Here is a 20,150-nt window from a genome sequence, read left to right on the forward strand (position 1 = left end):
ACAACTTCAGGGGACTTGACCCTTCACCCCGCCGTGCCCCGCAAAAATTAACATGCAGCCAACTTCACGACAATCGCCGCCATTTTTGTTATTTATTTATAATTTTTTTTTTTTTTTTTTTAACAAAATAACAACAACAACAATGTCAATTGTCATGTAAAAATATACGCAATAAAATAATAATAATATTCTTGAATCATCATGACCCCCATTGAACCCATCAACATAACCAAAACATAAAAATAATAATAACAATAACAGTAGACATTTATTAAGTCATTAATTATCGATTTGCTATTTTTTTTTTTTGTTAAATAATCTTGTTATTCAGTATATTAATTAATTTTTAAGTTCATTTTTGATTATTTAATATATCAAAAAAATAGTGGGAGAATGTTTTTAAATGTGTGTGACATTTTCGATGGTTCAACACAAAAAAAAATATTTGTGAAAGCAGGCATATTGTTATTATTATTTATTTAAAATATATTAAAATTGAAAAATTTTATTTCCCCTTCTTGATTAATTTTTAAAACGTAGAGAAAAAACTTGTTACTTTTTTTTTTTTTTTTGTTTGTTATAGCAGAAGCAAAAAGACGACAGACAACACAATAACAACAACGTAGACATGGATACACTCCACCTGTCGATGAGAGCGTGATTGTTAAACTATTTTTTATTCCTCTCAATTTTACTATTGTTACTATTTTTGTATTTAAAAAAATTTTAAGACAAACGGTGCTTGATCAGGTCTTCAATAGTCATGGACATGTTAACAAATAGTATCAAGGGCTTCGAAGATGTCATTGGTAAGTTGTTTATAAATTTGTTTAATATTTTATTATTATTGTTAATTAAATGTACTATTTTTATGATTTTTTTTTTTTTTATAAATAAAGACGGTTGTGTAAGAAGATAATTGATATCTTGATTGTAATTTGATCGTACGATATAGAAAAAAATCTACTTGAATCGAAATTTATTTGATAATTGAATTATAATTTTTGGAATCACTTGATAATTGTTGTTATCAATTTCTAGTACTTGACTATGATAATTGTTTAAAGTAATTATTATCAGATTACGTTTACGATTCATATTTAATTATTTTTCTTGTTTTTTGTTAATGTTTCAGTTGATTACATTGATGTGGACTTTACTCTCTGGTTATCTTGGCTCTTGATGCCTTTGTTAATCACCTTCCTTTTACCAGTTTTTATTCTAATATTGTTATATGTATCTGCTTTAATTTTTTACATCTATAAATTACACAGGTATGTTGTTTTTTATTTTTAAATAATAAATAATTAATGAATTTTTTATGAATAATTGATGAACTCAATGACTTTTAAAATTTATATTTCCTTAAAGAGTACGACTGAGAGAAGCATATGGAAAAGATTGGAAAATTGCAGCAAGAAATGTTGTTGCTGCAATTTGGGATGTTCATGGCTACATTCTTCATGGTAATTTTAAAAAAATATGATAAATCATAATTACAAATAATTGAGACAATTTATTTATCTAGGATATGAAGTTGTTGGAATGGAAAAAATTCCAATGGATGAGCCAGTTTTATTTATATATTATCATGGTGCAGTACCAATTGATTTATACTATTTCGTTTCAAAAATGGTATTAGTCAACTCAAAAATAGTACACAGTGTTGTTGATAGATTTCTATTAAAAGTACCAGGTTTTTCAATAATATGTCATGTCATGAAATTGATACCAGGAACAATACAAACATGCTCATCAATATTGAAAGATGGTAACATGCTTGCAATATCACCTGGTGGTGTTTATGAGGCACAATTTGGTGACTCATATTATCAATTGTTATGGAAAAATCGTTTGGGTTTTGCTAAAGTTGCAGTTGATGCAAAAGTTAAAATAGTACCATTATTTACTCAAAATTTACGTGAAGCATTTAGAACAGTCAGTTGGGGTAGACGTTTTTGGCTTAGAATATATGCTGCAACGAAATTTCCATTTGCACCAATTTATGGTGGCTTTCCAGTTAAATTAAAAACTTATGTTGGGGATCCAATATCGTTTGATGACAGCTTGACACCAGAAGAAGTGAAGGACAAAGTTGCTCTTGCACTGGAAGAATTAATAAATAAATATCAGAAAAAACCTGGTAGCATAACAAGAGCTCTTCTTGAAAGGATTTATGATCCATCATCATCATCAAGCTATGATAAAACAAAATAATTATTTTTTAATTAAAAAAAAAATTTTTTTCAACAACAAAAGAGAGTTCCATTTGAATAGACAATTTTTTAAACAAAAAAGAGAGAATTCAATTTGAATTAGTACTTCCTGATGATGAAAAAAAAATTATTTATTTTTTTTTCATCATCAATTCCATGCTGGGTAATTATTTTTAAATGATACTCCATTTTTTTTTTTTTTTTCTTGGATACATTCCTCAATGAGTGACATTGTAGAAAAAAAAATGAATATATTTCCAATTTTTAAATAAGACTCATAGTAATTAAAAGAAAAAAAAAAGAACAAATCATGTACTTTAAAAGTTGGTTGTGCAATTAACTTAACAGGTAGATAAATTATTTAATTTTAATTACTAAAAGAAAAAGTAAAAAAAAGTATCAGTTTAAAAAATATATAATTTGCTCATTTAGAATTTAAAGATTTTTTCATTATCTAATTTTTATTTAAAATAAAATTTATATATATCTATTGATCTGAATATAATAAAAATGTCTTTTTTTATCTGTTGATAAATTATTATTAATTAATAAATTGTAAATTAAAAAAACGAAAAACGATACTGTCTATTTATTTTAATTATTTTTTTATTAAAAAATCCTATTTATCCCAATTGATCCTATTTTATTCGCAAAAAAATAAAATTAATAAATTCCGGATACGGAAGTTGGAAAATATATTCATATTCTAGTGGTGGCTTTCGGAATCATCCTGAAAATGGATTCTTTTGGATTCTTTTTTTTTTCCCACCAACAAAAAAAAAAAAAAAAAAAAAAAAACGTAAGCCGTGTTGATTTTGTGAAACGTGTTAATTCGAAGGTAATTTATTCTTCATTTATTTATGATAAATAATCAATTAATCCAATAATTTTTTTTTCCATATTGTTAATAAACAATTAAACTACAATAATAACAATAAATATTTATTTATTTCAGCTTGATTATTAGCAACAATGGGCGTGGATGTTGAGGTTCTTTCACCCGGTGATGGTAATTATTATTATTCTTATTTTTACCAATAAACAATTGTAATAAATAAATAAATAATTACATGTAATTTTAGTTTAGCTATAAACAATATTTAATTGTTTAAAATTAAATGGTAAATTATTTTTTTTTTTAAATTTGTTGGTTAGGTTGACTCGTTGTGCTGCTATTGAATGACAAGAGTTTTTTTTTTTTTCTTTGAAGATCGATATTTTTGTATAAATTATAATAAATTTACCTTGTGACCTAGTTGATGTGTCGTTTATAAATTATGATTACAAAACGAGTATAGATTAATATGTATTTTATTTTGTTAAATAAAAATAAATAATTGAAATGCAAATTTCTATTTTTTTTTAAGGTCAGAGATATCCAAAAACTGGACAAACTGTCATCGTTCACTACACAGGTAAATAACTACATGAAAAATAAAATATTTAATGTTTTATTTAGAGTATTTAATTGACTAATAATTGGTATATTAAATTTTTAATTTAGGAACATTGACAAATGGTAAAAAATTCGACTCAAGTCGCGATCGCAACAAGCCATTCCAATTTAAAATTGGCAAAGGTGAAGTTATCAAAGGATGGGATCAAGGTGTTGCCCAAATGTCTATTGGTGAACGTGCAAGACTTACTTGTTCACCAGACTTTGCTTATGGTGCACAAGGACATCCAGGTGTCATTCCACCAAATGCAACTCTCATTTTTGACGTCGAGCTTATTAACATCAAGTAAATAATCATTTTTACTCAAGCAAGACATGCCAAATTTGATTAAAATAATTTCGATAAATCATCAATGTAATTTAATATTAATTCAATGAAACAAAAATAATTACTATTATTTAAGTTTATCGTCGCAAAACGCACAATTAATATAATTATCATCTGATTTAATCACAATAAATAATACTTAAAAAATTTCATTTTCAAATTTAATAACAATTTTACAAATTATTCATTCCTGATATTAAAAAAAATAAATATATATGTAATTCATGTTTGTAAAAATTCTACCAGAGTGGTTTCAATTAAATAACAAAATCTGAAAACTGTTTAATTAATTTATTAATAATTGAATTATTTTTTTTTAGCCATCATTTCCAAATAACAATATTTTTATTTTTTCATAATTAGTAATATCTAGTACACGTATAAATATTTGATTTATTAATTTTGTTTTCATATAAACAATTGTCAGTTAAATAAAAAAAAAGGATAAATAATTGATTATAAAAATATTGCATTGTGCATTTTTTTATATATAAACAAACGAACGAATAATTAGTAGTTGTTATTTTCAAAATGCAAATATGTAAATAAACAAAAAAAAAAAAAATATAAATAAATAATAAGAAAATATATTAAATTTAATAGACAAATAGTTCAGGAAAATGTACTTCATAGGCTGGAATTTGTTGATTAGATTTAGCATCAACAATTTGAACTCCTTGTGATAAATTTCTCGGTTCAATAGTCAATGAATTAAATATATCTGATAATTTATTTTGTAAAACTTCATGTTTTGGTTGTGTTTTAGTAACAAGTTCATCAAAAGGAGCTGTTCTAAATACTTCTGATAATTTTAAACGTTTTTCATCTTCAACTAATTGATCATTAGCACAATCAGTTAATATTTTTTTCATACTTTCAAATGTAAACTCTTGAGTTGTTATTTTTTTCTCAACACCAGGTGATGAATTACCAGAATCAAGTTCATTATTTGATGAGCTAATGTCTGCTATTGAATTTCTACCAGCAGTTTCTACCCAAGAATTTCTATGAATACTACTGTACAATGAACAATGACTATAAACATTACTGTGTTGTAATTTTAATGGATCAAGTCCAGATGTTTTAAGACATTCAGTAACAATTGATTGATCAACAAGTAAAAATGCTGGTATTTTATTTGGTAAGTTAGTATCATATTGAGCTCTTAATTTTGGTAATAAATGTGGACTATCACGTTTTCTTGATTCAATTAATTTTTTACTATAATCAATCAATGAATTAATATTACAAACATTTGATATCAGCACCAATAAACTAATAACAATAGCATGTAAATTAAATTTAATTGATGTACTTAATTGATTATTAGTCAATGCTAAATCTTGTAGACTAAGTACAAGACGTAATTGTTCAAGTATTGTATCTTCTGATGCTAGCTCAACAGCTAATAATGCAAGTGTTGTATATATTGCTTCAATATTATCAACATTATTACTTGACAACTCAAGAGATTCATAAAGTGCTGAGTATATTTCTGGACCATGTTTACGTATAAATATAACATCTGGTCCAGATGATTTTTCAATAACTAAATCAAGCTCTAACATGTTAATTGATGGCTTTTCAAGCTTTTCAATATTTTGATGACGATCAATAAGTGTGTGGAATATTTTTTGTACTAATAAACGCATTTCAGCATCAGCAGCCAATGACATACGTAATAATGGATCCAAAAAACTTGGTGGAAATGTTGTATTAAGATGTATTGTTCTGTATTTTGTTCCAACTTTAAGTAATGATTTTAATAATATACTTTGTAGCAGTACATCACCTTTACCAACAGATATTATTCTATCTGGTTGACAATATGGTACTTTGCTCATGATAAACATCATTATTTCAATTTTTTGATAATCCGGTAAATGATTTGCAAATTCACCAAGTGCATTTATCAATGCCTCTTGATATAGCTGTTCATCATTTGTTGATGTTTGATTTCTTGTTACAGATATACGTAAATGTGATAATAATGAATTTATAATATCAAGAACAGATGGACCAACACTTTCACCAGCTGCTATTGATATTATTTTTGATAATGTATCAGCAATACATGTACGTGTTTTTGGTGATGATTTTGAATTGTTATCAAGATGTGTCATTAGTGCTTCAACAACAGTATAAGAATATTGTGACTGTAAAATTAAATTGTATTATAGTCAATTGTATTTTATGATATATTTATTTATTTTTAAATACTTACTTGAATTGAAAACATTATTATTCTGAATGTATGAATTGCAAAATAATTTGGTACCCATAAATCATGATTATCAAGATGTTGCAGTACTGGACTAATGACACAACGAATATGTCCAAATGATGCACGACCAACTAATTCACGCATACATGTTTCAGCAAATTGTGGAGGATCAGAACGTTCTTCTGTTGGACTTTCTGGAGTTGTATTTTCTTTATCAGCATATCTATTTAAAAAAAAAAAAAATGTTTAAATTGTTTTTAACTTGTTAATAGCTCATGACAGAATGTTTTTATTTTTACCTTGCATTTTGCATATTGTAAAGTAATGATGGTACTATTTTATCCATATGTACAGATTCCCAAATATTTTCTACTAAATCATCAGATAATGTTTTTCTTACGACACCCTGCAATCCCTGTATCCCGGCGAGTCGAATCTGCTTGCGAATTGCCAAGTTGTCGTCGTTGGAGTGACACATTGAAGAGTATTTTGATACAAAGAAATCGTAACTTGTGTGATAAGACGGCGTATCCTCTTCGATGTTGGCAAATCTGACAAACTGTCCATTGAAAATAATTTTTTCAACTTTTAATTTTTTTTATTTTGCAATCATATTCTTATTTATTTAAAACACACTAGCGAATTTCATTCATCAAAAGCTATATGAACATAAATATTAAAATAAATCATTTTATTTTTTTTAAATAGCAAATGTTAAATAACAAATCCACACAAACACACACACACGAAAAATGATTGATTTATATTTTATTAAAGGTGTTATTCAAGTCAAGAAAAAACATGTAATTTATTTCAAAAAATAATAACAAAAATTAAAAATAATTATACTTGAATAACACCTTCAAATGACAAATACTTACTGATTGTGTTGCCATAATTTGTAATTGTGAATCTGAAGACTCCAATAATTTCTGTATCATTTTTAAAAAACTTTCAACAAATAAATTAAGTGTCTGTGCATGACATGCCAATAAAAGTTGATCCATAGCTTCCATGGCAATTATAACAAATCCATTTCTATGTCTGTTAATATCACGTGATGCACGTTGAAATAAATATTCACCAATTCTATCTAATTTTTCTGGACTACTCAATGAGTAGAACGTTAATTTTTCCATGTTGTTTTTAACCAGTCCATCCTGTTGAACAAAGCAAAAACAATTTGATTAATTTCATTTAAATTGTTGATATTATGTTGACAATTACCTGAGGATTTACTGGAAATATATTGTCAACTAGCCTCTTGTACCTTGGCCTCAAGGCTGAACAACACCAACAACAACCTAGACAATAATACTCAATTAAATGCATATCAAAATAAAATAATATAAAATCAATTTAACGTAATTTAATCGATGGAATGATAAGACAATATCAAGACAATCTTGACTTATGTACTGTCAGCATTGAATAAGACATGAAATTGATTTACCACACATGCTGCATCGAAAAAAGTGTATAAAAAAAAAAAAAAAACTTGACGTTTATCTAACCGAAACCCCACTACTTATTACTATCGCAATAATTTTTTTTTTTCTTTTTTTATTCATTTTTTTACACTGCAATCAAGTTAATTTTCTCGATCGTTGTTGCTTGACGTGTATAAACGTCATTTTTATTTATTTATTTGTTGCAATTTCCATTGCGCAATGACATGGCTCGTATTGACTTTGGTTTTACCCGGAAATATTTGTACAAATTACAATGTATATTTTTGATATAAAAAAATGGAAAACTTGACGAGTTGATTGATTTAATTAGTGGTTGTTAATATTGGCTTGTGTTTAGATATAATAATTGTGGGGTTTGTTGTTTTTTTTTATGATTATAAGGGTGTATTTTGGAGTAATTATTAAGTGGACTTACATAATTTGTCCATGATTTTGTACCGACTAAATTGGTTTTATTTTGTTCGGTCTGTTTTATCGATTGGAAATTTTTTTAATGGTGGGGAGATTAATTTTTTTTATGGCGGGGCTGGTAGAGGACACTACTATGACTATTTGAAAATGAAAATATTTAAATAAAAATTTACGGGTAATTAGGTAGGTATGTATTGATTTAGGATTATATTCAAATTTTTTTTTAATTGGATATATTATTATTGTAAATTTATTAGCTCAAAAAAAATGTAAACATTTTGAAATAAATTAATTTAATATTATAAAAATAATTTAACAACTATTTATTTATAAAAACTAATTATTAAATTTAGATTGAAAGAAAAAAAAAATTTAATATAATTTAAACAATTTTTTGGATAATTTTTTTCTATTTTTATTTTTTAATTGAAAAGTTAGAAATTTTTTTTTTTTTATTTATTTTATTAATTAATATTTAATTTATTAATTTACAAAATAATATTGATATTTTTGTTTAAAAAATAATACTAAATAAATTATGCTAAAAAGAAAAAATTAGTTTATTATTAAATTTAGATAAAAAAAGTTAGACAATTTAATAAATTTGCTAAATTTAATTTTTTTTAGATTTCATTTAAAGGGTTAATGATTGAATAATTTTTTTAAACTGGAGGAGAAAATAAATGGGGTCAAATGATGTTTATAAATGTGCTGGACGACGTATCACCTTGAAAGTGAATAATGAGATAAACCACTATCACATATTGTCACTGACATTTCGTGTTTTAAAACCAAGACATTTAAAATCAATAAATAATCTCAATAATAATAAAAAAAATATATAACATTTTATTTTAATATCACAAGTAATTAATAAAATTAAAAAACAATTTCTTTCTCATTTTTGAATTTTTAAAAAATATAAATTTCACAATTGACAGCTTGATAATAAATATGCAAAAAAAAAATAAAGACTATCACAAGAAATAAGATTAAAATATATATTTTTTTTTTGAATAATTTAGACACGATTTTATAAAAAAGAGAAACGGTATTTTAACCACTTGAATTTTATTTATTTTTTTTTTTCTTTCACGACACCTGTATATCAATATTTATGAGCCACAACACTAAAAAATAAAAATAAATTTTAAAATTGCAACAAAAAAAAATGATTTGATTTATTTAAATTATTTTTTTTTAATAAAAAACTTTAATTAATTTTTCTAAACTTACATCCAGGATTTGTACATTTTCTAATAACACTTTCAAAAACTTCAGAAGCTTCAACTTCAAAACAACACTTGATAAGAGCCATTATCGAAAAAAAAAAAAATAATTAAATTTTCATCTACTTTGTACTTTGTTTTCACCAAAAAAAAAAAAAACAAATTAACTAATTATTTTTGTACATTTAAAGACCGGTTTTTTCAATTAAATTTTATTTGTTTTTTGTCTATTTGTTTGAGTCGCGAGATGACTCGCGACCCACACCCCCGTCAGTGCTCTACTAACCCCTATTCACACGAGGCAATATTTTAGCCCACACCCCATTTTCACATGACGTCATTAAATTAAAAGAGCGCCTGTGCAAAAAACTTTGCTCTTTTTATCTCTCTGAATATTATCCTATTATTTTTTTTATTTTTCTTTATAAATTTCTAGCTGTTTTATAGTTTTAATTATTGACTTGACTAGATTCTTCATTCTAGAGACATACAAGTGCCTTTGTTGATATTAAAATATAAAAATAAGTTCATGGGTCAATGAGATTCGATGGAATCATCTGCTTTAATTTAATTTTCATATTATTTTTTATTTTTGCCTTGGCTCACTTATTTCATCAATATTCAATAATAAAATTAAATTTCCAATTGACTGTTTTATTTTTAAAAAAATAGATATGAATAATTTTAAATTAATTTTGGTTTAATTATTTAAAAAAAAAAAATTATAATCTTTAATTTTAAATAATACTTTAGACAAAAATTAAATGAGTTTTAAATTTTTTATCAGTAAAATAAATAAACTTAAATATTTTAATTAAAAAACGAAAAAAAAATTAATTTAAATTTTTGGTGTTGTATATTTTTTAGTATTTGATGTTAATTATATTTTTTATTAACTTCTTAATAATTAAAAATCAAATTAACAAAAATATTTTGAGCATTTTTTATTATTTAAATTACAAAATTGTAAAATAAAAATTTAATTATCAAAAAAAATATATAATAACTTAATGAAAAAATAAAATTCGCACGTTATTTGTATAAACAAATTTTTATGTATTTATATTTTTTGACGGTAACATTATTTTGTATGATTTTTTACGATGTAAAAATGTAATAAAAAAAAAGAGTCATGTAGAGATAAAGTCACTGAAGAAAATAAAAAAATATCATTAAAAATGCAGAGGATTTTTGGGGTCTCTGAACTCTTTGAAAAAATTTTAAATTCAGTGTATATTTTTGCACCTTTTTTTACGTGTTTGTAATTGTCCAGTTGTGAATATTGCGTGTGATGACAATTCGTGCGATTTTTATATAAACTTGACGTCATTTTAAAGTTCTCGTCACAAATTGATTTAATTCCAAAAAAATATTTTCATTTATTTTAATTTAATTTATTTTCGTCAGTTTTTAATTTATATTTTTAATTGATGATAAATTTATTAACGCACTGGTAAATGCAGCTTCTAATTTTAACTTATTATTTTCGAATTTACAAACATTTAATACCTAAAAAAAAAAAAAAATTATCTTATTAAAAAAATTGACATGAAAAAATGAAAGTATATAAATTAATACAACTAGTTTTTCTTTTTATTAAATTTAATTAATATATGTATTAATTACACATCGTAATTTTAAAAATAATAACACAAAAAAATTATTTATTTTCAATAAACCTGATGTTGTTAATGATGCCATTAACAGAATAGAAAAAAAATAAATTTACATGTCGTAAATATTAATATTACAAATTTTGCCAATTAAATATTTTACAATTAATTATCTTATTTAAAACTATAAATAATTTTTATAATTTTTTATAACAATATTAATTGTTTAAATAAAAAAAAATTAATTTACCTTGTCAATACTGCTGGACTATTTTTTTTTTTTTTTGTAAATTGAATTCCAAATGAAGCAATGCCAACAAGTGTCTGTCCATAAAATAAAGTCACTCTGACAACAAAATAAAATAAAATTTTATCAAGGACATTTACCAAATAAATTAAAACAATAATAATATAAATAATTTATAAAACAAAAATACTCACATCATAAATAAAATGTTGTTCCATATTTTGATATGAATTTACTGTGCAGATGAATTTTTTTAGCATAAAAAATAATCAACTAGTTGAGTCACACCAGATTGAACAAATTTGCATAAAAAAATAACACAATTTGATACTGTTGTGCAATTCATCGATAATTGTACCTGTACATTTAACATGTCTTCTGAAATATATTATAACTTGTGATGAAAATTCACCTGTTGAAAAAAAATAATCATCAATAAATTGTTACATGTTGAATTACCTTCAGCAACACTTTCTCCATTGATTATTTTGGTAACTTGGCCAAGGTTGTACACCAAAAAAACTCCAATTAATTTTTATATAATTTTACCAAAAAGATATAATTTAACGATTTTTTGAAATTCAAGTTTTAAAGCATCCAGTAACATGGATGACAGTTTTTTAAATTTTTGCAGATTCAGGACACACATTTGCTTAAACAAACGACTTTTATTTGAATTAAAAATTTATATTTAAATTTTTTGAATGATTTAATTGTCAATATTTTAATCTATTTTTATGTCAAACCAAACAGAGCAAAAATAAAAATTCTTTGACGATAATTTACGTCATACTTGATCAAACAAAAGAATGACTAATATTAGACTTTAATAAAATTTTTTATTTAATTATCCAATGACACGTGTATTGTTGTATCAAAAAAATATATATACACATTTATTACACTTTTTATTACGAGAAAAAAAAAAAACATTTTAAAGTAATTACCAGTTTGATAAGATAACAAATTCTTGTGGCACATAAAAATACACTAAAATAAGAAAAAAAAATTGCAAAAATATTGTTTAAAACAAGTGCAACAATCAAAGTTCAATAAAAAAAAAAAATGATAAAAAAAAAATATACAATAGTTTTAATTTTAATGAATTTATTATTAATTTTAAAATCAGGTTTGTTGATAATTTATTTAATTTATCAATTTAAAATTATTATTAATATTTGTATTTTTTTTTTTGGTTAGAATGTCGTGAAGCTAGAAGATACAAAAGAATTGTCGGTGGTGAAATTGTTTTAAACAATGAAATAAAATATCAAGCATCAATAAGATACGATGGATTTTATGTTTGTGCTGGAACAATTATAAGTTCAAAACATATACTAACAGCTGCTCATTGTGTTGCTGATCTAGGTTTAGATTTTACTGTTGTAACTGGTGCAACAAAACTTTATGATACACACAATGAACACAGTGTTTTTAATATAAGTTGGCATGAAGATTTTGTAAATGGAGCTGATCATAATAACTACAATAAAAATGATATTGCTGTTATCACTGTGAGTAATTTATTATTATTGTTATTGATGTTGATAATAGTTTTATAATGTTTCAGCTTGATGATGAAATTTTATTTGACGACAGTCAAGAAGCTGCACTGTTACCAGACTCACCAACTCCCGAACAAGCAACTGGTATTGTTTGTGGGTGGGGCTGGGAGGATCAAAACAATGGCTATCCCTCAAAAGTTCTCAAAAAAATACAGGTCCAAGTGATAGGCAAACAAGAGTGTCAAGAAAAAATTAAATTTAATCTTTATCAAGGACAATTTTGTGGAATTGCTGGTTCAGCTTCTGGTTTTTGCAAAGTAAAAATAATAGAAACAATATTTCCATCAGTTTGTTTGATTTTTCTTATTTTTCTTTTTAAAATTTCAGGGTGATTCTGGTGGATCCTTGGTTGTTGATAAACGTGTTATTGGTTTCGCATCTTGGAATGATGGCTGTGCAAAAGGAAAACCCGACGTGTACACTGATGTCTATGAAAATTTAAATTTCATCAATAAAGCAATGAGGATAAAAACTTGCACGAAATATCGAGCACCTGGTTGTTAATAAATTTAAATAAATATTTAATTTTTTTATCATTCAACATCTGTTAATCATAACATCAAATAAAATAAAAAAACCTTGAAATTGACAATTTTAAAACACATAAATTGTATAAATAAAATATTTCAAATAAAAATTATTCCAATGAAATATAAAAAATAATAATAATGAAGCTTATAAATAAATCAAAATAATATATTCAAATGATTAATAAAATATAATTAAATAATCTGCAGACTTGTCAAATAATTAGCGAATAATTTTTTAAATTTACGACAAGTAGTTTAATAAATTTGAACTAATAATACATAAATAATTACATGTGCCAATTGAATCATGATCATTTATGCATGAGAAAACATATCACATATATATAAAGTCTAAAATAATCATTAAAATTAATTCATTTTGATGTAAATTATTGTTAAAATGACAAGTCTTTTACTGTTTATTATAATTACAATTTCAACAGGTAAAAATTTATCAAATTTAATTATAATACATACTCTTTTTTTAAATAATAATTAATTAATTTTAGTTTGTCATGGAAAACCACCAGTAAGATGTGGTGGACCATATTCACATGATCATCCTTTTCCTTATGTTGTTTCATTGAATATCGATGGATATAATAATAAATTTTTAGATATAACATCAGCAAGTTGTCTTGTTGGAAAAGTAACAAGACCATATAGAAATTTGGCTGTTATAACTGGATTACCAGTTGCAAATTTTAGACAAGCATATTCTGCTGATGTTATACTTGTTCCAGAACAATATCAGCCGGAAAATAAAACATCATCTCATGATTTGGCTCTGATAAAGGTAACCATGATAAATTAAATTAAATTAAAATAATAATGTTCTTCAGCCTTGAGAATATTGGGTATGGTTGTGAGAATGAATAAGAATTTTGTTGGTTGTGCAACTCTAGAATTACTATATAAAACATTAGTGTTAACCAAACTTGAATATGGTGTACCTATATGGTCACCAGAAGCTGAGTATTTATGTAAAAAAATTGAGAGAGTGCAGAGGAGATTTTTAAGACAGCTATATTGGTGTAAAAATGGCATTTGGCTAGAAAATGGGTATGACAATAAGATATTATGTAAGTCAACTGGTTACATGAATTTAAAAAGTAGAAGGGACTTGATTTTGACTACTTTCTGTTTAAATTTAATTAATTCATTTGTTTACTGTCCAACATTACTTCAAAAAATGTTGATAAATATACCTTGTGTTAACACGAGGGATAAGAAGCAATTGCCTTTTTATCCTCTTGTTGATTCATCAAGATTCAATAATAAAAAAATTTCTAATAACTTAATGTTATCAGTAAATAAGTGGGTTAATCTAGCTAATGATGATATTAATTGTTTTGGCATAACTAGACATGTTAAATTGGCAAATGTAATGAGGCTTAAATAATATTAATGGAATTCACACTACCAGAAGGATATGAACAATCTTGTAATAATTTTGTATAAATCTAATATTATGTTATCTCCAATTATTATTTATTATTAATTATTATTGCATTGTACTTTATTAACACCATATGAAGAAAATTTGTAAGAAATGTAAATGATGTTTCATGAAAGGCCCTATCATTTGGCTTTGCCAGCTGGGTTATTAAATAAAAATTCTAATTCTAATTCTAATTCTAATGTTTTTTTAACACTTGGCTGTAGCTTGTTTATCCAATTAAATTGGGCTACCATGCTGATCAAATTGTTCCATCAAAAACTCCACTATCAAGTGGACTTGCTGCATTTACACCTGGTTGGACAAAACTTGTTGCACATTTTGGTGATATTAAAACTGAATTTACACCTGTATTGTTGAGTACAATAACAGCTGAAGAGTGCACAGCTTATACATCTAGGCCAGTTTCAGTTGATCAAATTTGTGGACAAGGAGAAATTAGAAATAAAGGTGTTTGTGCTGGTGATAATGGCAATCCACTTGTTCATAATAATCAATTAATTGGCATTGCTTCTGGTAAAGTTGCATGTGGTACTGGTGAGAGTGATGTTTTTACTTCAGTTTATTTTTATTATGATTGGATTGATGGATATATCACAGAAAAAATACCTATACCATCTGAATGACCTTGATTTTAATAAATTTATTGTTTTAAAAATATTTATGTTAATTTAAATAAAAAAACAACATTTAAAAAAAGTTATGTAAATTATATGCAATTGTTTTTTTTATTTTATCATTGAGGATAAATTTTTTTATGTTAATTGAATGATAATAATTTTTAATAAAATCATAAATAAATCAATACAAAATATTGTTTATTTAAATAAATAAATATTTGGCAATTTACAAGAGGATAAAAAAATAATAATATTAATTTTTAATTGTTATTTTAATGAAAGATATGGATTTCAATCAAAAAAAAAAAAAAGTATAAAAGCTGAAGAAAATTTTTAAATTTTATGTTAATTATTAAAATTATTTAACAATGAAGAAAATATTGTTTATTGAATTTTTAATTTGTGCAATAATTAGCTTGACAAATGGTAAGTTAAAAATTAAATTAATAATTATAATTACTAATTATTATAAAAAAATTGTAATTTATTTTTTAGCCAAGAGTTTTCAAGAGCGTATAATTAATGGTATCATTGGTGACTATGGTGAATTTCCATATCAAGTATCAATAAGAAAAATTGGAAGAAGAGAAGGACATACGTCGTCTCATTGTTCGGGTGTAATAATAAGTAACAGACATATATTAACAGCTGGTCATTGTATAAGTTTTATTGATACAATAAAAAATCCAGCTAAGGAATTAGTTATTGTTGTTGGTACGAATGCCATGGTACCAGGTTCTGGAATAACATGTGCTATCAAATCAGTTACACCTCATCCGAAATTTACTGGAACATTCAATGACTCGATGATGCATGACATTGGAATAATAACTGTTAGTTTCAAAGCAAAAATATCATGAATTTTTATCTGTAATTCATCACAAATTTTTTAATGTTGATATTGATTTTTTTTAGCTTGAAAAAGAACTAGTTTTTAGTCCACTTTTGAGTGCTGTTAAATTACCTGAACGGGATGGATTGCCAGATGAAATTGCCATGGCAAGTGGCTGGGGAATATTGTCATATCCAAATGGATTAAATCCAATTAACATTATGAAAACACAAATGACTATTATTTCATCAAAAAAATGTCAGGATTTAATGGGTTTCGATATTCTTGATGGACAAATGTGTGCATTTTCTAAAAAAGGAACTGGACTTTGTAATGTAAGTTGAATTTAAATGATAATTAACATTTATTTACAATTTATTTATTTAATTTAATAGGGTGACAGTGGTGGACCACTTGTTAAAAATGGTGAAGTTATTGGCATTGCTTCTTATGTTATACCATGTGCTCAAAATGTTCCAGATGTTTACAGGTAATTTTTTTTAAAAAAAAACAACATTTTAATCTTGATTTTTAATTTACATAAATTAACTTTAATTTCAATTTTTTTTTTTACAGTCGTGTTTATTACTACAATAGCTGGATTAAAAGTATAATTTCAAAATACTAAATATCTTATTTTACATGTAAACTATATAAATGAATTAAATTTTTTTAAAAAAAGTCTATTGTTTATTTTTGTTTGTAAAGTAAGTAATTATTTGGTGCTCTTTGTGATGCAAGAATTCTATTGATCCAAGGTAAATAACTGCCAAAGAAAAAAAATGATATTAGAAAATTAAATTACGAAAAATATGATCAATCAAATAGACCAACCTGTAGACACGAGTAAAAATATCTGGAGCTCTACCACATGGTTTTCCCCAAGATACAATTCCAACAAGTTGATCACCAACAACCAAAGGTCCACCGCTATCACCCTATGTTGATAAATTCATCATTAGTCAATTTTAAAATATATTTTTATAATAATTCAGCAAACTCACGATACACATTCCTCGTCCTTTAGCAGTAAATGCACAAATTTGTTCAGTAAAAATTTGATAAACATGAGAACGAGCACATTCTTCATTGCTAACAATTTTCATGTTAATTTTTAATAATTTACTTGGTGAATAATATTCATTAATTGATTCATAATCATAAGCACCCCATCCACTTGCTATTGCTGTTGTACCAGCTGGTGTATCATTCCTGGGAGCACCTATTGGTCTCACCGAGTTACTAAAAATTAATGGTCTTGCCAGCTGAAAGTAAATTACCATTTTAATAAATTAATTAAAGCTAAATTAATCAAAGATAATTACCGTAATAACGGCAATGTCATTCTGGTTTGTTTTTGATGAATAACCAGAGTGATAATTATACGTAGCCACTTGATACTCTTCACCAAATCCATATTTATCAGTTGCTCCGACAAATATACGTAAAGTATTGACCGGTGATCTTATGGTACCAGTCACAATACAATGTGCAGCTCTATATAAATATCAACAAAAATTGGCAGTTTAACGACGCAATAAAACAATAGTTTAAATTTAATTTAAACTCACGTTAAAATATGCAATGGACTTATTATTGAACCTCCACAAATATGTTTTCCATTGTAACGAATGCTAACTTGGTATGGAAATTCCCTTGCACTTGCAATATATCCACCGACAATTTTACTAGGAGGTTTTCCATGTCCACCTGTTTTATGAATTCTCAAATTTATTATCAAATATTTTTATTATTAATAATTTTTTACTCACCCGGTGTATTTGTTAATAATAAAAAAAATATTAACGAGATAATCTTTATCATTTTTGATAATGATTAATTGTAGTATTTATTAATTTAATATTATTAAAACATTGTCTTATATAGGTAGATTGTTATTTTGATAAAATTAATTTTTTTTGTTATTACAGACATAAATTATAATTAATTTGTTTAATCAACAAAATTTTGATTTACATATGGATTTTTTAAAATATTTAAACGTTTTTTTTTTATACAAAAAAGTGTTGTTGTTTTAATTGAAATGTTATTGGGTTTTATTAAATTGTCCAGACTTTTAAATATTATTATCAATATGTCAATATATATTTATGTGATTAAATAAACCACTTGATATTCTGATGAATGATTTCCAATTGGAAAATTAAATGATCATTGAAAAAATTTATTTTCTTTGTTTAAAATATTTTATTTACAGTATTAAAATTAATTTTAACATTGGAAGTAGAGACAACGACTTGGTAGTGAGGTTTTTTGTTCAGTTGATGAATTTGATTTTGATAAATTGTATTTTTTTTGTGGTGATTTTGAGCTCATGGCATTTTCAATCCATGAAAGATAATTGAATACTCGTGTGCCAACATCTGGTACACCTTTTGCACAAGGTCTTCCCCAAGAAATTATCGAAACAAGTTCATTGTTTGCAATAATTGGACCACCACTGTCACCCTGTAATCAAAAAAATAATTTTAATAATTGTATTTACAAGATTATTGCAATTTTACTTGTGTTTATTTGAAACTTACAACACAGACACCTTTTCCTTCACCTCCAGATGCACAAACTTGTTCTGGATATATTTTAATTTTATGAGAATCTTGGCATACTTTATTATCAACAATTTTTAATTCAACTTTTTGCAATTGTTTTGGTAATTTTGTATTTGGATAATCAGTTGCTCCCCAGCCACTAGCTGTTACTACTGAATTTAATGGAATATCTTTTTTTGGTAAATTTATTGGCTTAATTGAGCCACTAAAAACCAAAGGTTTCTCCAACTAAAAAATTGTAAAATTTATTTTGATTGTTTCTTCTATATTTTTGCAATGGAAAAAAATTTTTATTGTAAATTAATTATTGAAAACTTACAGTGATGAGAGCAATGTCATTTCGATCTGATTTTTTTGTTTCGTAATTTTCATGACACTCGTATTTGAGAATTTTATATTCTTGTCCCAGACGTGAATTTTTGTCGTTTGCTCCAACAAGAATTTCTATGTCAGATGGATGAGGTAGAGCAACTTTTTCATCCTCGTCGACAAAACAATGAGCTGCTGTTAAAATGTGAAGTGGACTTATTATTGCACCTCCACAAATGTGTTCTCCTCGGTCTCGAATTGATACTTGATGAGGAAATTCATTTCTTTCAGCTTGTTCACCTCCGACAACTTTACTTGGAGGCTTTCCATATACAACTGTTGATTTAAATAAATTATATAATCGTAGAAAAATATACCTAGATCTTGAATATTTTATTTTTCATTAATTGATCAACTTGAATATTTTGTTTGTAAATTTTTAGCTAGGAAAAAAATTAATATAAATTTACCAGCAAGTAGAGTAACCAAGCATCCAATAATTTTCACTGACATATTTTTTTAAACAAAATAAAAAACTGTCAGTTAAATTTAATAAAAATAATTTTAAAAATTTCTTGGGTATCTGAATTATATATACTTAATTTTTACTGTTTTGACAGTAATAAATAATATTTTCATTATAAAAAAAAACAAATCATAAAAACAATAATTAAAATTAAAACAACAAGATGATTTTTTATTTATGTAAATTTTCCTTATTTCATAAATTTCATATTTTCTAATTATATTTATTAAATATATATTTTTTTATTTATTTAATTTCGACGCACATTAAATATTGTGGGTCATGACTTTTGATGTTTTTCCTTTAGAATGACGAAAGAATAAATATTTGCATTTAAAAATAATTAAGATAAAAAATAATACACAGGTGAAATAAATATCGAATGAAAACAATGAATATTTTTTATCATTGAAATAAAATGAAATATAAGGTTAACTTTTTTATAACGAAAAATATTTCTCGTATAATTATTTTTTTCATTGATAACTTATAATAAAAATAATAAATAAATAATTACAGGTAAATTTAAAACGTGCCTTTTCC

General features: G+C 24.8%; 7 protein-coding genes and 1 long non-coding RNA gene across 13 annotated transcripts; 5 read left to right on the forward strand and 3 right to left on the reverse strand.

The window, feature by feature from the left end:
- The first annotated feature begins 102 nt into the window (after window positions 1–102).
- Window positions 103–2,793, forward strand: LOC122851231 (transmembrane protein 68). Of its 4 annotated transcripts, none has more exons than XM_044150333.1 (5): window positions 103–156; window positions 584–809; window positions 1,136–1,274; window positions 1,372–1,466; window positions 1,529–2,793. In XM_044150333.1, exons 2-5 carry the CDS (start codon window positions 764–766, stop codon window positions 2,215–2,217), a joined length of 969 nt encoding a protein of 322 aa, XP_044006268.1. In that variant the 5' UTR covers window positions 103–156; window positions 584–763; the 3' UTR covers window positions 2,218–2,793. The 4 variants fall into 4 exon arrangements, with proteins under 4 accessions (XP_044006268.1, XP_044006264.1, XP_044006266.1 ...); XM_044150329.1 differs by lacking the exon at window positions 103–156 and adding an exon at window positions 177–464; XM_044150331.1 differs by lacking the exon at window positions 103–156 and adding an exon at window positions 177–457.
- Window positions 2,794–2,954: 161 nt separating this feature from the next.
- On the forward strand, window positions 2,955–4,290 carry LOC122851233 (peptidyl-prolyl cis-trans isomerase FKBP1B). Its single transcript, XM_044150337.1, has 4 exons — window positions 2,955–3,054; window positions 3,172–3,225; window positions 3,584–3,631; window positions 3,721–4,290. Exons 2-4 carry the CDS (start codon window positions 3,189–3,191, stop codon window positions 3,960–3,962), a joined length of 327 nt encoding a protein of 108 aa, XP_044006272.1. The 5' UTR covers window positions 2,955–3,054; window positions 3,172–3,188; the 3' UTR covers window positions 3,963–4,290.
- Window positions 4,275–9,624, reverse strand: LOC122851232 (protein EFR3 homolog cmp44E). Of its 3 annotated transcripts, none has more exons than XM_044150334.1 (6): window positions 9,344–9,624; window positions 7,452–7,528; window positions 7,106–7,384; window positions 6,524–6,783; window positions 6,225–6,447; window positions 4,275–6,156 (listed from the first exon to the last, which is right to left on the reverse strand). In XM_044150334.1, the coding sequence occupies exons 1-6, from the start codon at window positions 9,423–9,425 to the stop codon at window positions 4,597–4,599; spliced, it is 2,481 nt and encodes an 826-aa protein (XP_044006269.1). In that variant the 5' UTR covers window positions 9,426–9,624; the 3' UTR covers window positions 4,275–4,596. The 3 variants fall into 3 exon arrangements, with proteins under 3 accessions (XP_044006269.1, XP_044006271.1, XP_044006270.1); XM_044150336.1 differs by lacking the exon at window positions 9,344–9,624 and adding an exon at window positions 7,678–8,149; XM_044150335.1 differs by lacking the exon at window positions 9,344–9,624 and adding an exon at window positions 8,112–8,134.
- Window positions 9,625–11,236: 1,612 nt separating this feature from the next.
- Window positions 11,237–11,886, reverse strand: LOC122851234. The gene is made up of 3 exons (XR_006373672.1): window positions 11,656–11,886; window positions 11,391–11,574; window positions 11,237–11,295 (listed from the first exon to the last, which is right to left on the reverse strand). It is a non-coding gene; the product is annotated as an uncharacterized LOC122851234 (long non-coding RNA).
- A 393-nt stretch (window positions 11,887–12,279) lies between these two features.
- Window positions 12,280–13,331, forward strand: LOC122851237 (vitellin-degrading protease-like). The gene is made up of 4 exons (XM_044150339.1): window positions 12,280–12,325; window positions 12,397–12,710; window positions 12,767–13,018; window positions 13,089–13,331. The coding sequence occupies exons 1-4, from the start codon at window positions 12,298–12,300 to the stop codon at window positions 13,263–13,265; spliced, it is 771 nt and encodes a 256-aa protein (XP_044006274.1). The 5' UTR covers window positions 12,280–12,297; the 3' UTR covers window positions 13,266–13,331.
- A 360-nt stretch (window positions 13,332–13,691) lies between these two features.
- LOC122853495 (chymotrypsin-2-like) lies at window positions 13,692–15,376 on the forward strand. Its single transcript, XM_044153995.1, has 3 exons — window positions 13,692–13,698; window positions 13,801–14,087; window positions 14,957–15,376. Exons 1-3 carry the CDS (start codon window positions 13,692–13,694, stop codon window positions 15,374–15,376), a joined length of 714 nt encoding a protein of 237 aa, XP_044009930.1.
- Window positions 15,377–15,715: 339 nt separating this feature from the next.
- LOC122851235 (chymotrypsin-2-like) lies at window positions 15,716–16,872 on the forward strand. Its single transcript, XM_044150338.1, has 5 exons — window positions 15,716–15,796; window positions 15,866–16,203; window positions 16,286–16,537; window positions 16,598–16,692; window positions 16,779–16,872. Exons 1-5 carry the CDS (start codon window positions 15,739–15,741, stop codon window positions 16,828–16,830), a joined length of 795 nt encoding a protein of 264 aa, XP_044006273.1. The 5' UTR covers window positions 15,716–15,738; the 3' UTR covers window positions 16,831–16,872.
- A 20-nt stretch (window positions 16,873–16,892) lies between these two features.
- On the reverse strand, window positions 16,893–19,641 carry LOC122853496 (transmembrane protease serine 9-like). Its single transcript, XM_044153996.1, has 11 exons — window positions 19,552–19,641; window positions 19,092–19,417; window positions 18,749–19,000; window positions 18,440–18,671; window positions 18,076–18,080; window positions 17,975–18,005; window positions 17,774–17,912; window positions 17,528–17,699; window positions 17,207–17,467; window positions 17,037–17,140; window positions 16,893–16,968 (listed from the first exon to the last, which is right to left on the reverse strand). Exons 1-11 carry the CDS (start codon window positions 19,592–19,594, stop codon window positions 16,893–16,895), a joined length of 1,641 nt encoding a protein of 546 aa, XP_044009931.1. The 5' UTR covers window positions 19,595–19,641.
- Between the last annotated feature and the right edge of the window lie 509 nt (window positions 19,642–20,150).

The sequence above is a fragment of the Aphidius gifuensis genome, linkage group LG3 (assembly GCF_014905175.1).
Source record: "Aphidius gifuensis isolate YNYX2018 linkage group LG3, ASM1490517v1, whole genome shotgun sequence".
Lineage (NCBI taxonomy): Eukaryota > Metazoa > Arthropoda > Insecta > Hymenoptera > Braconidae > Aphidius > Aphidius gifuensis.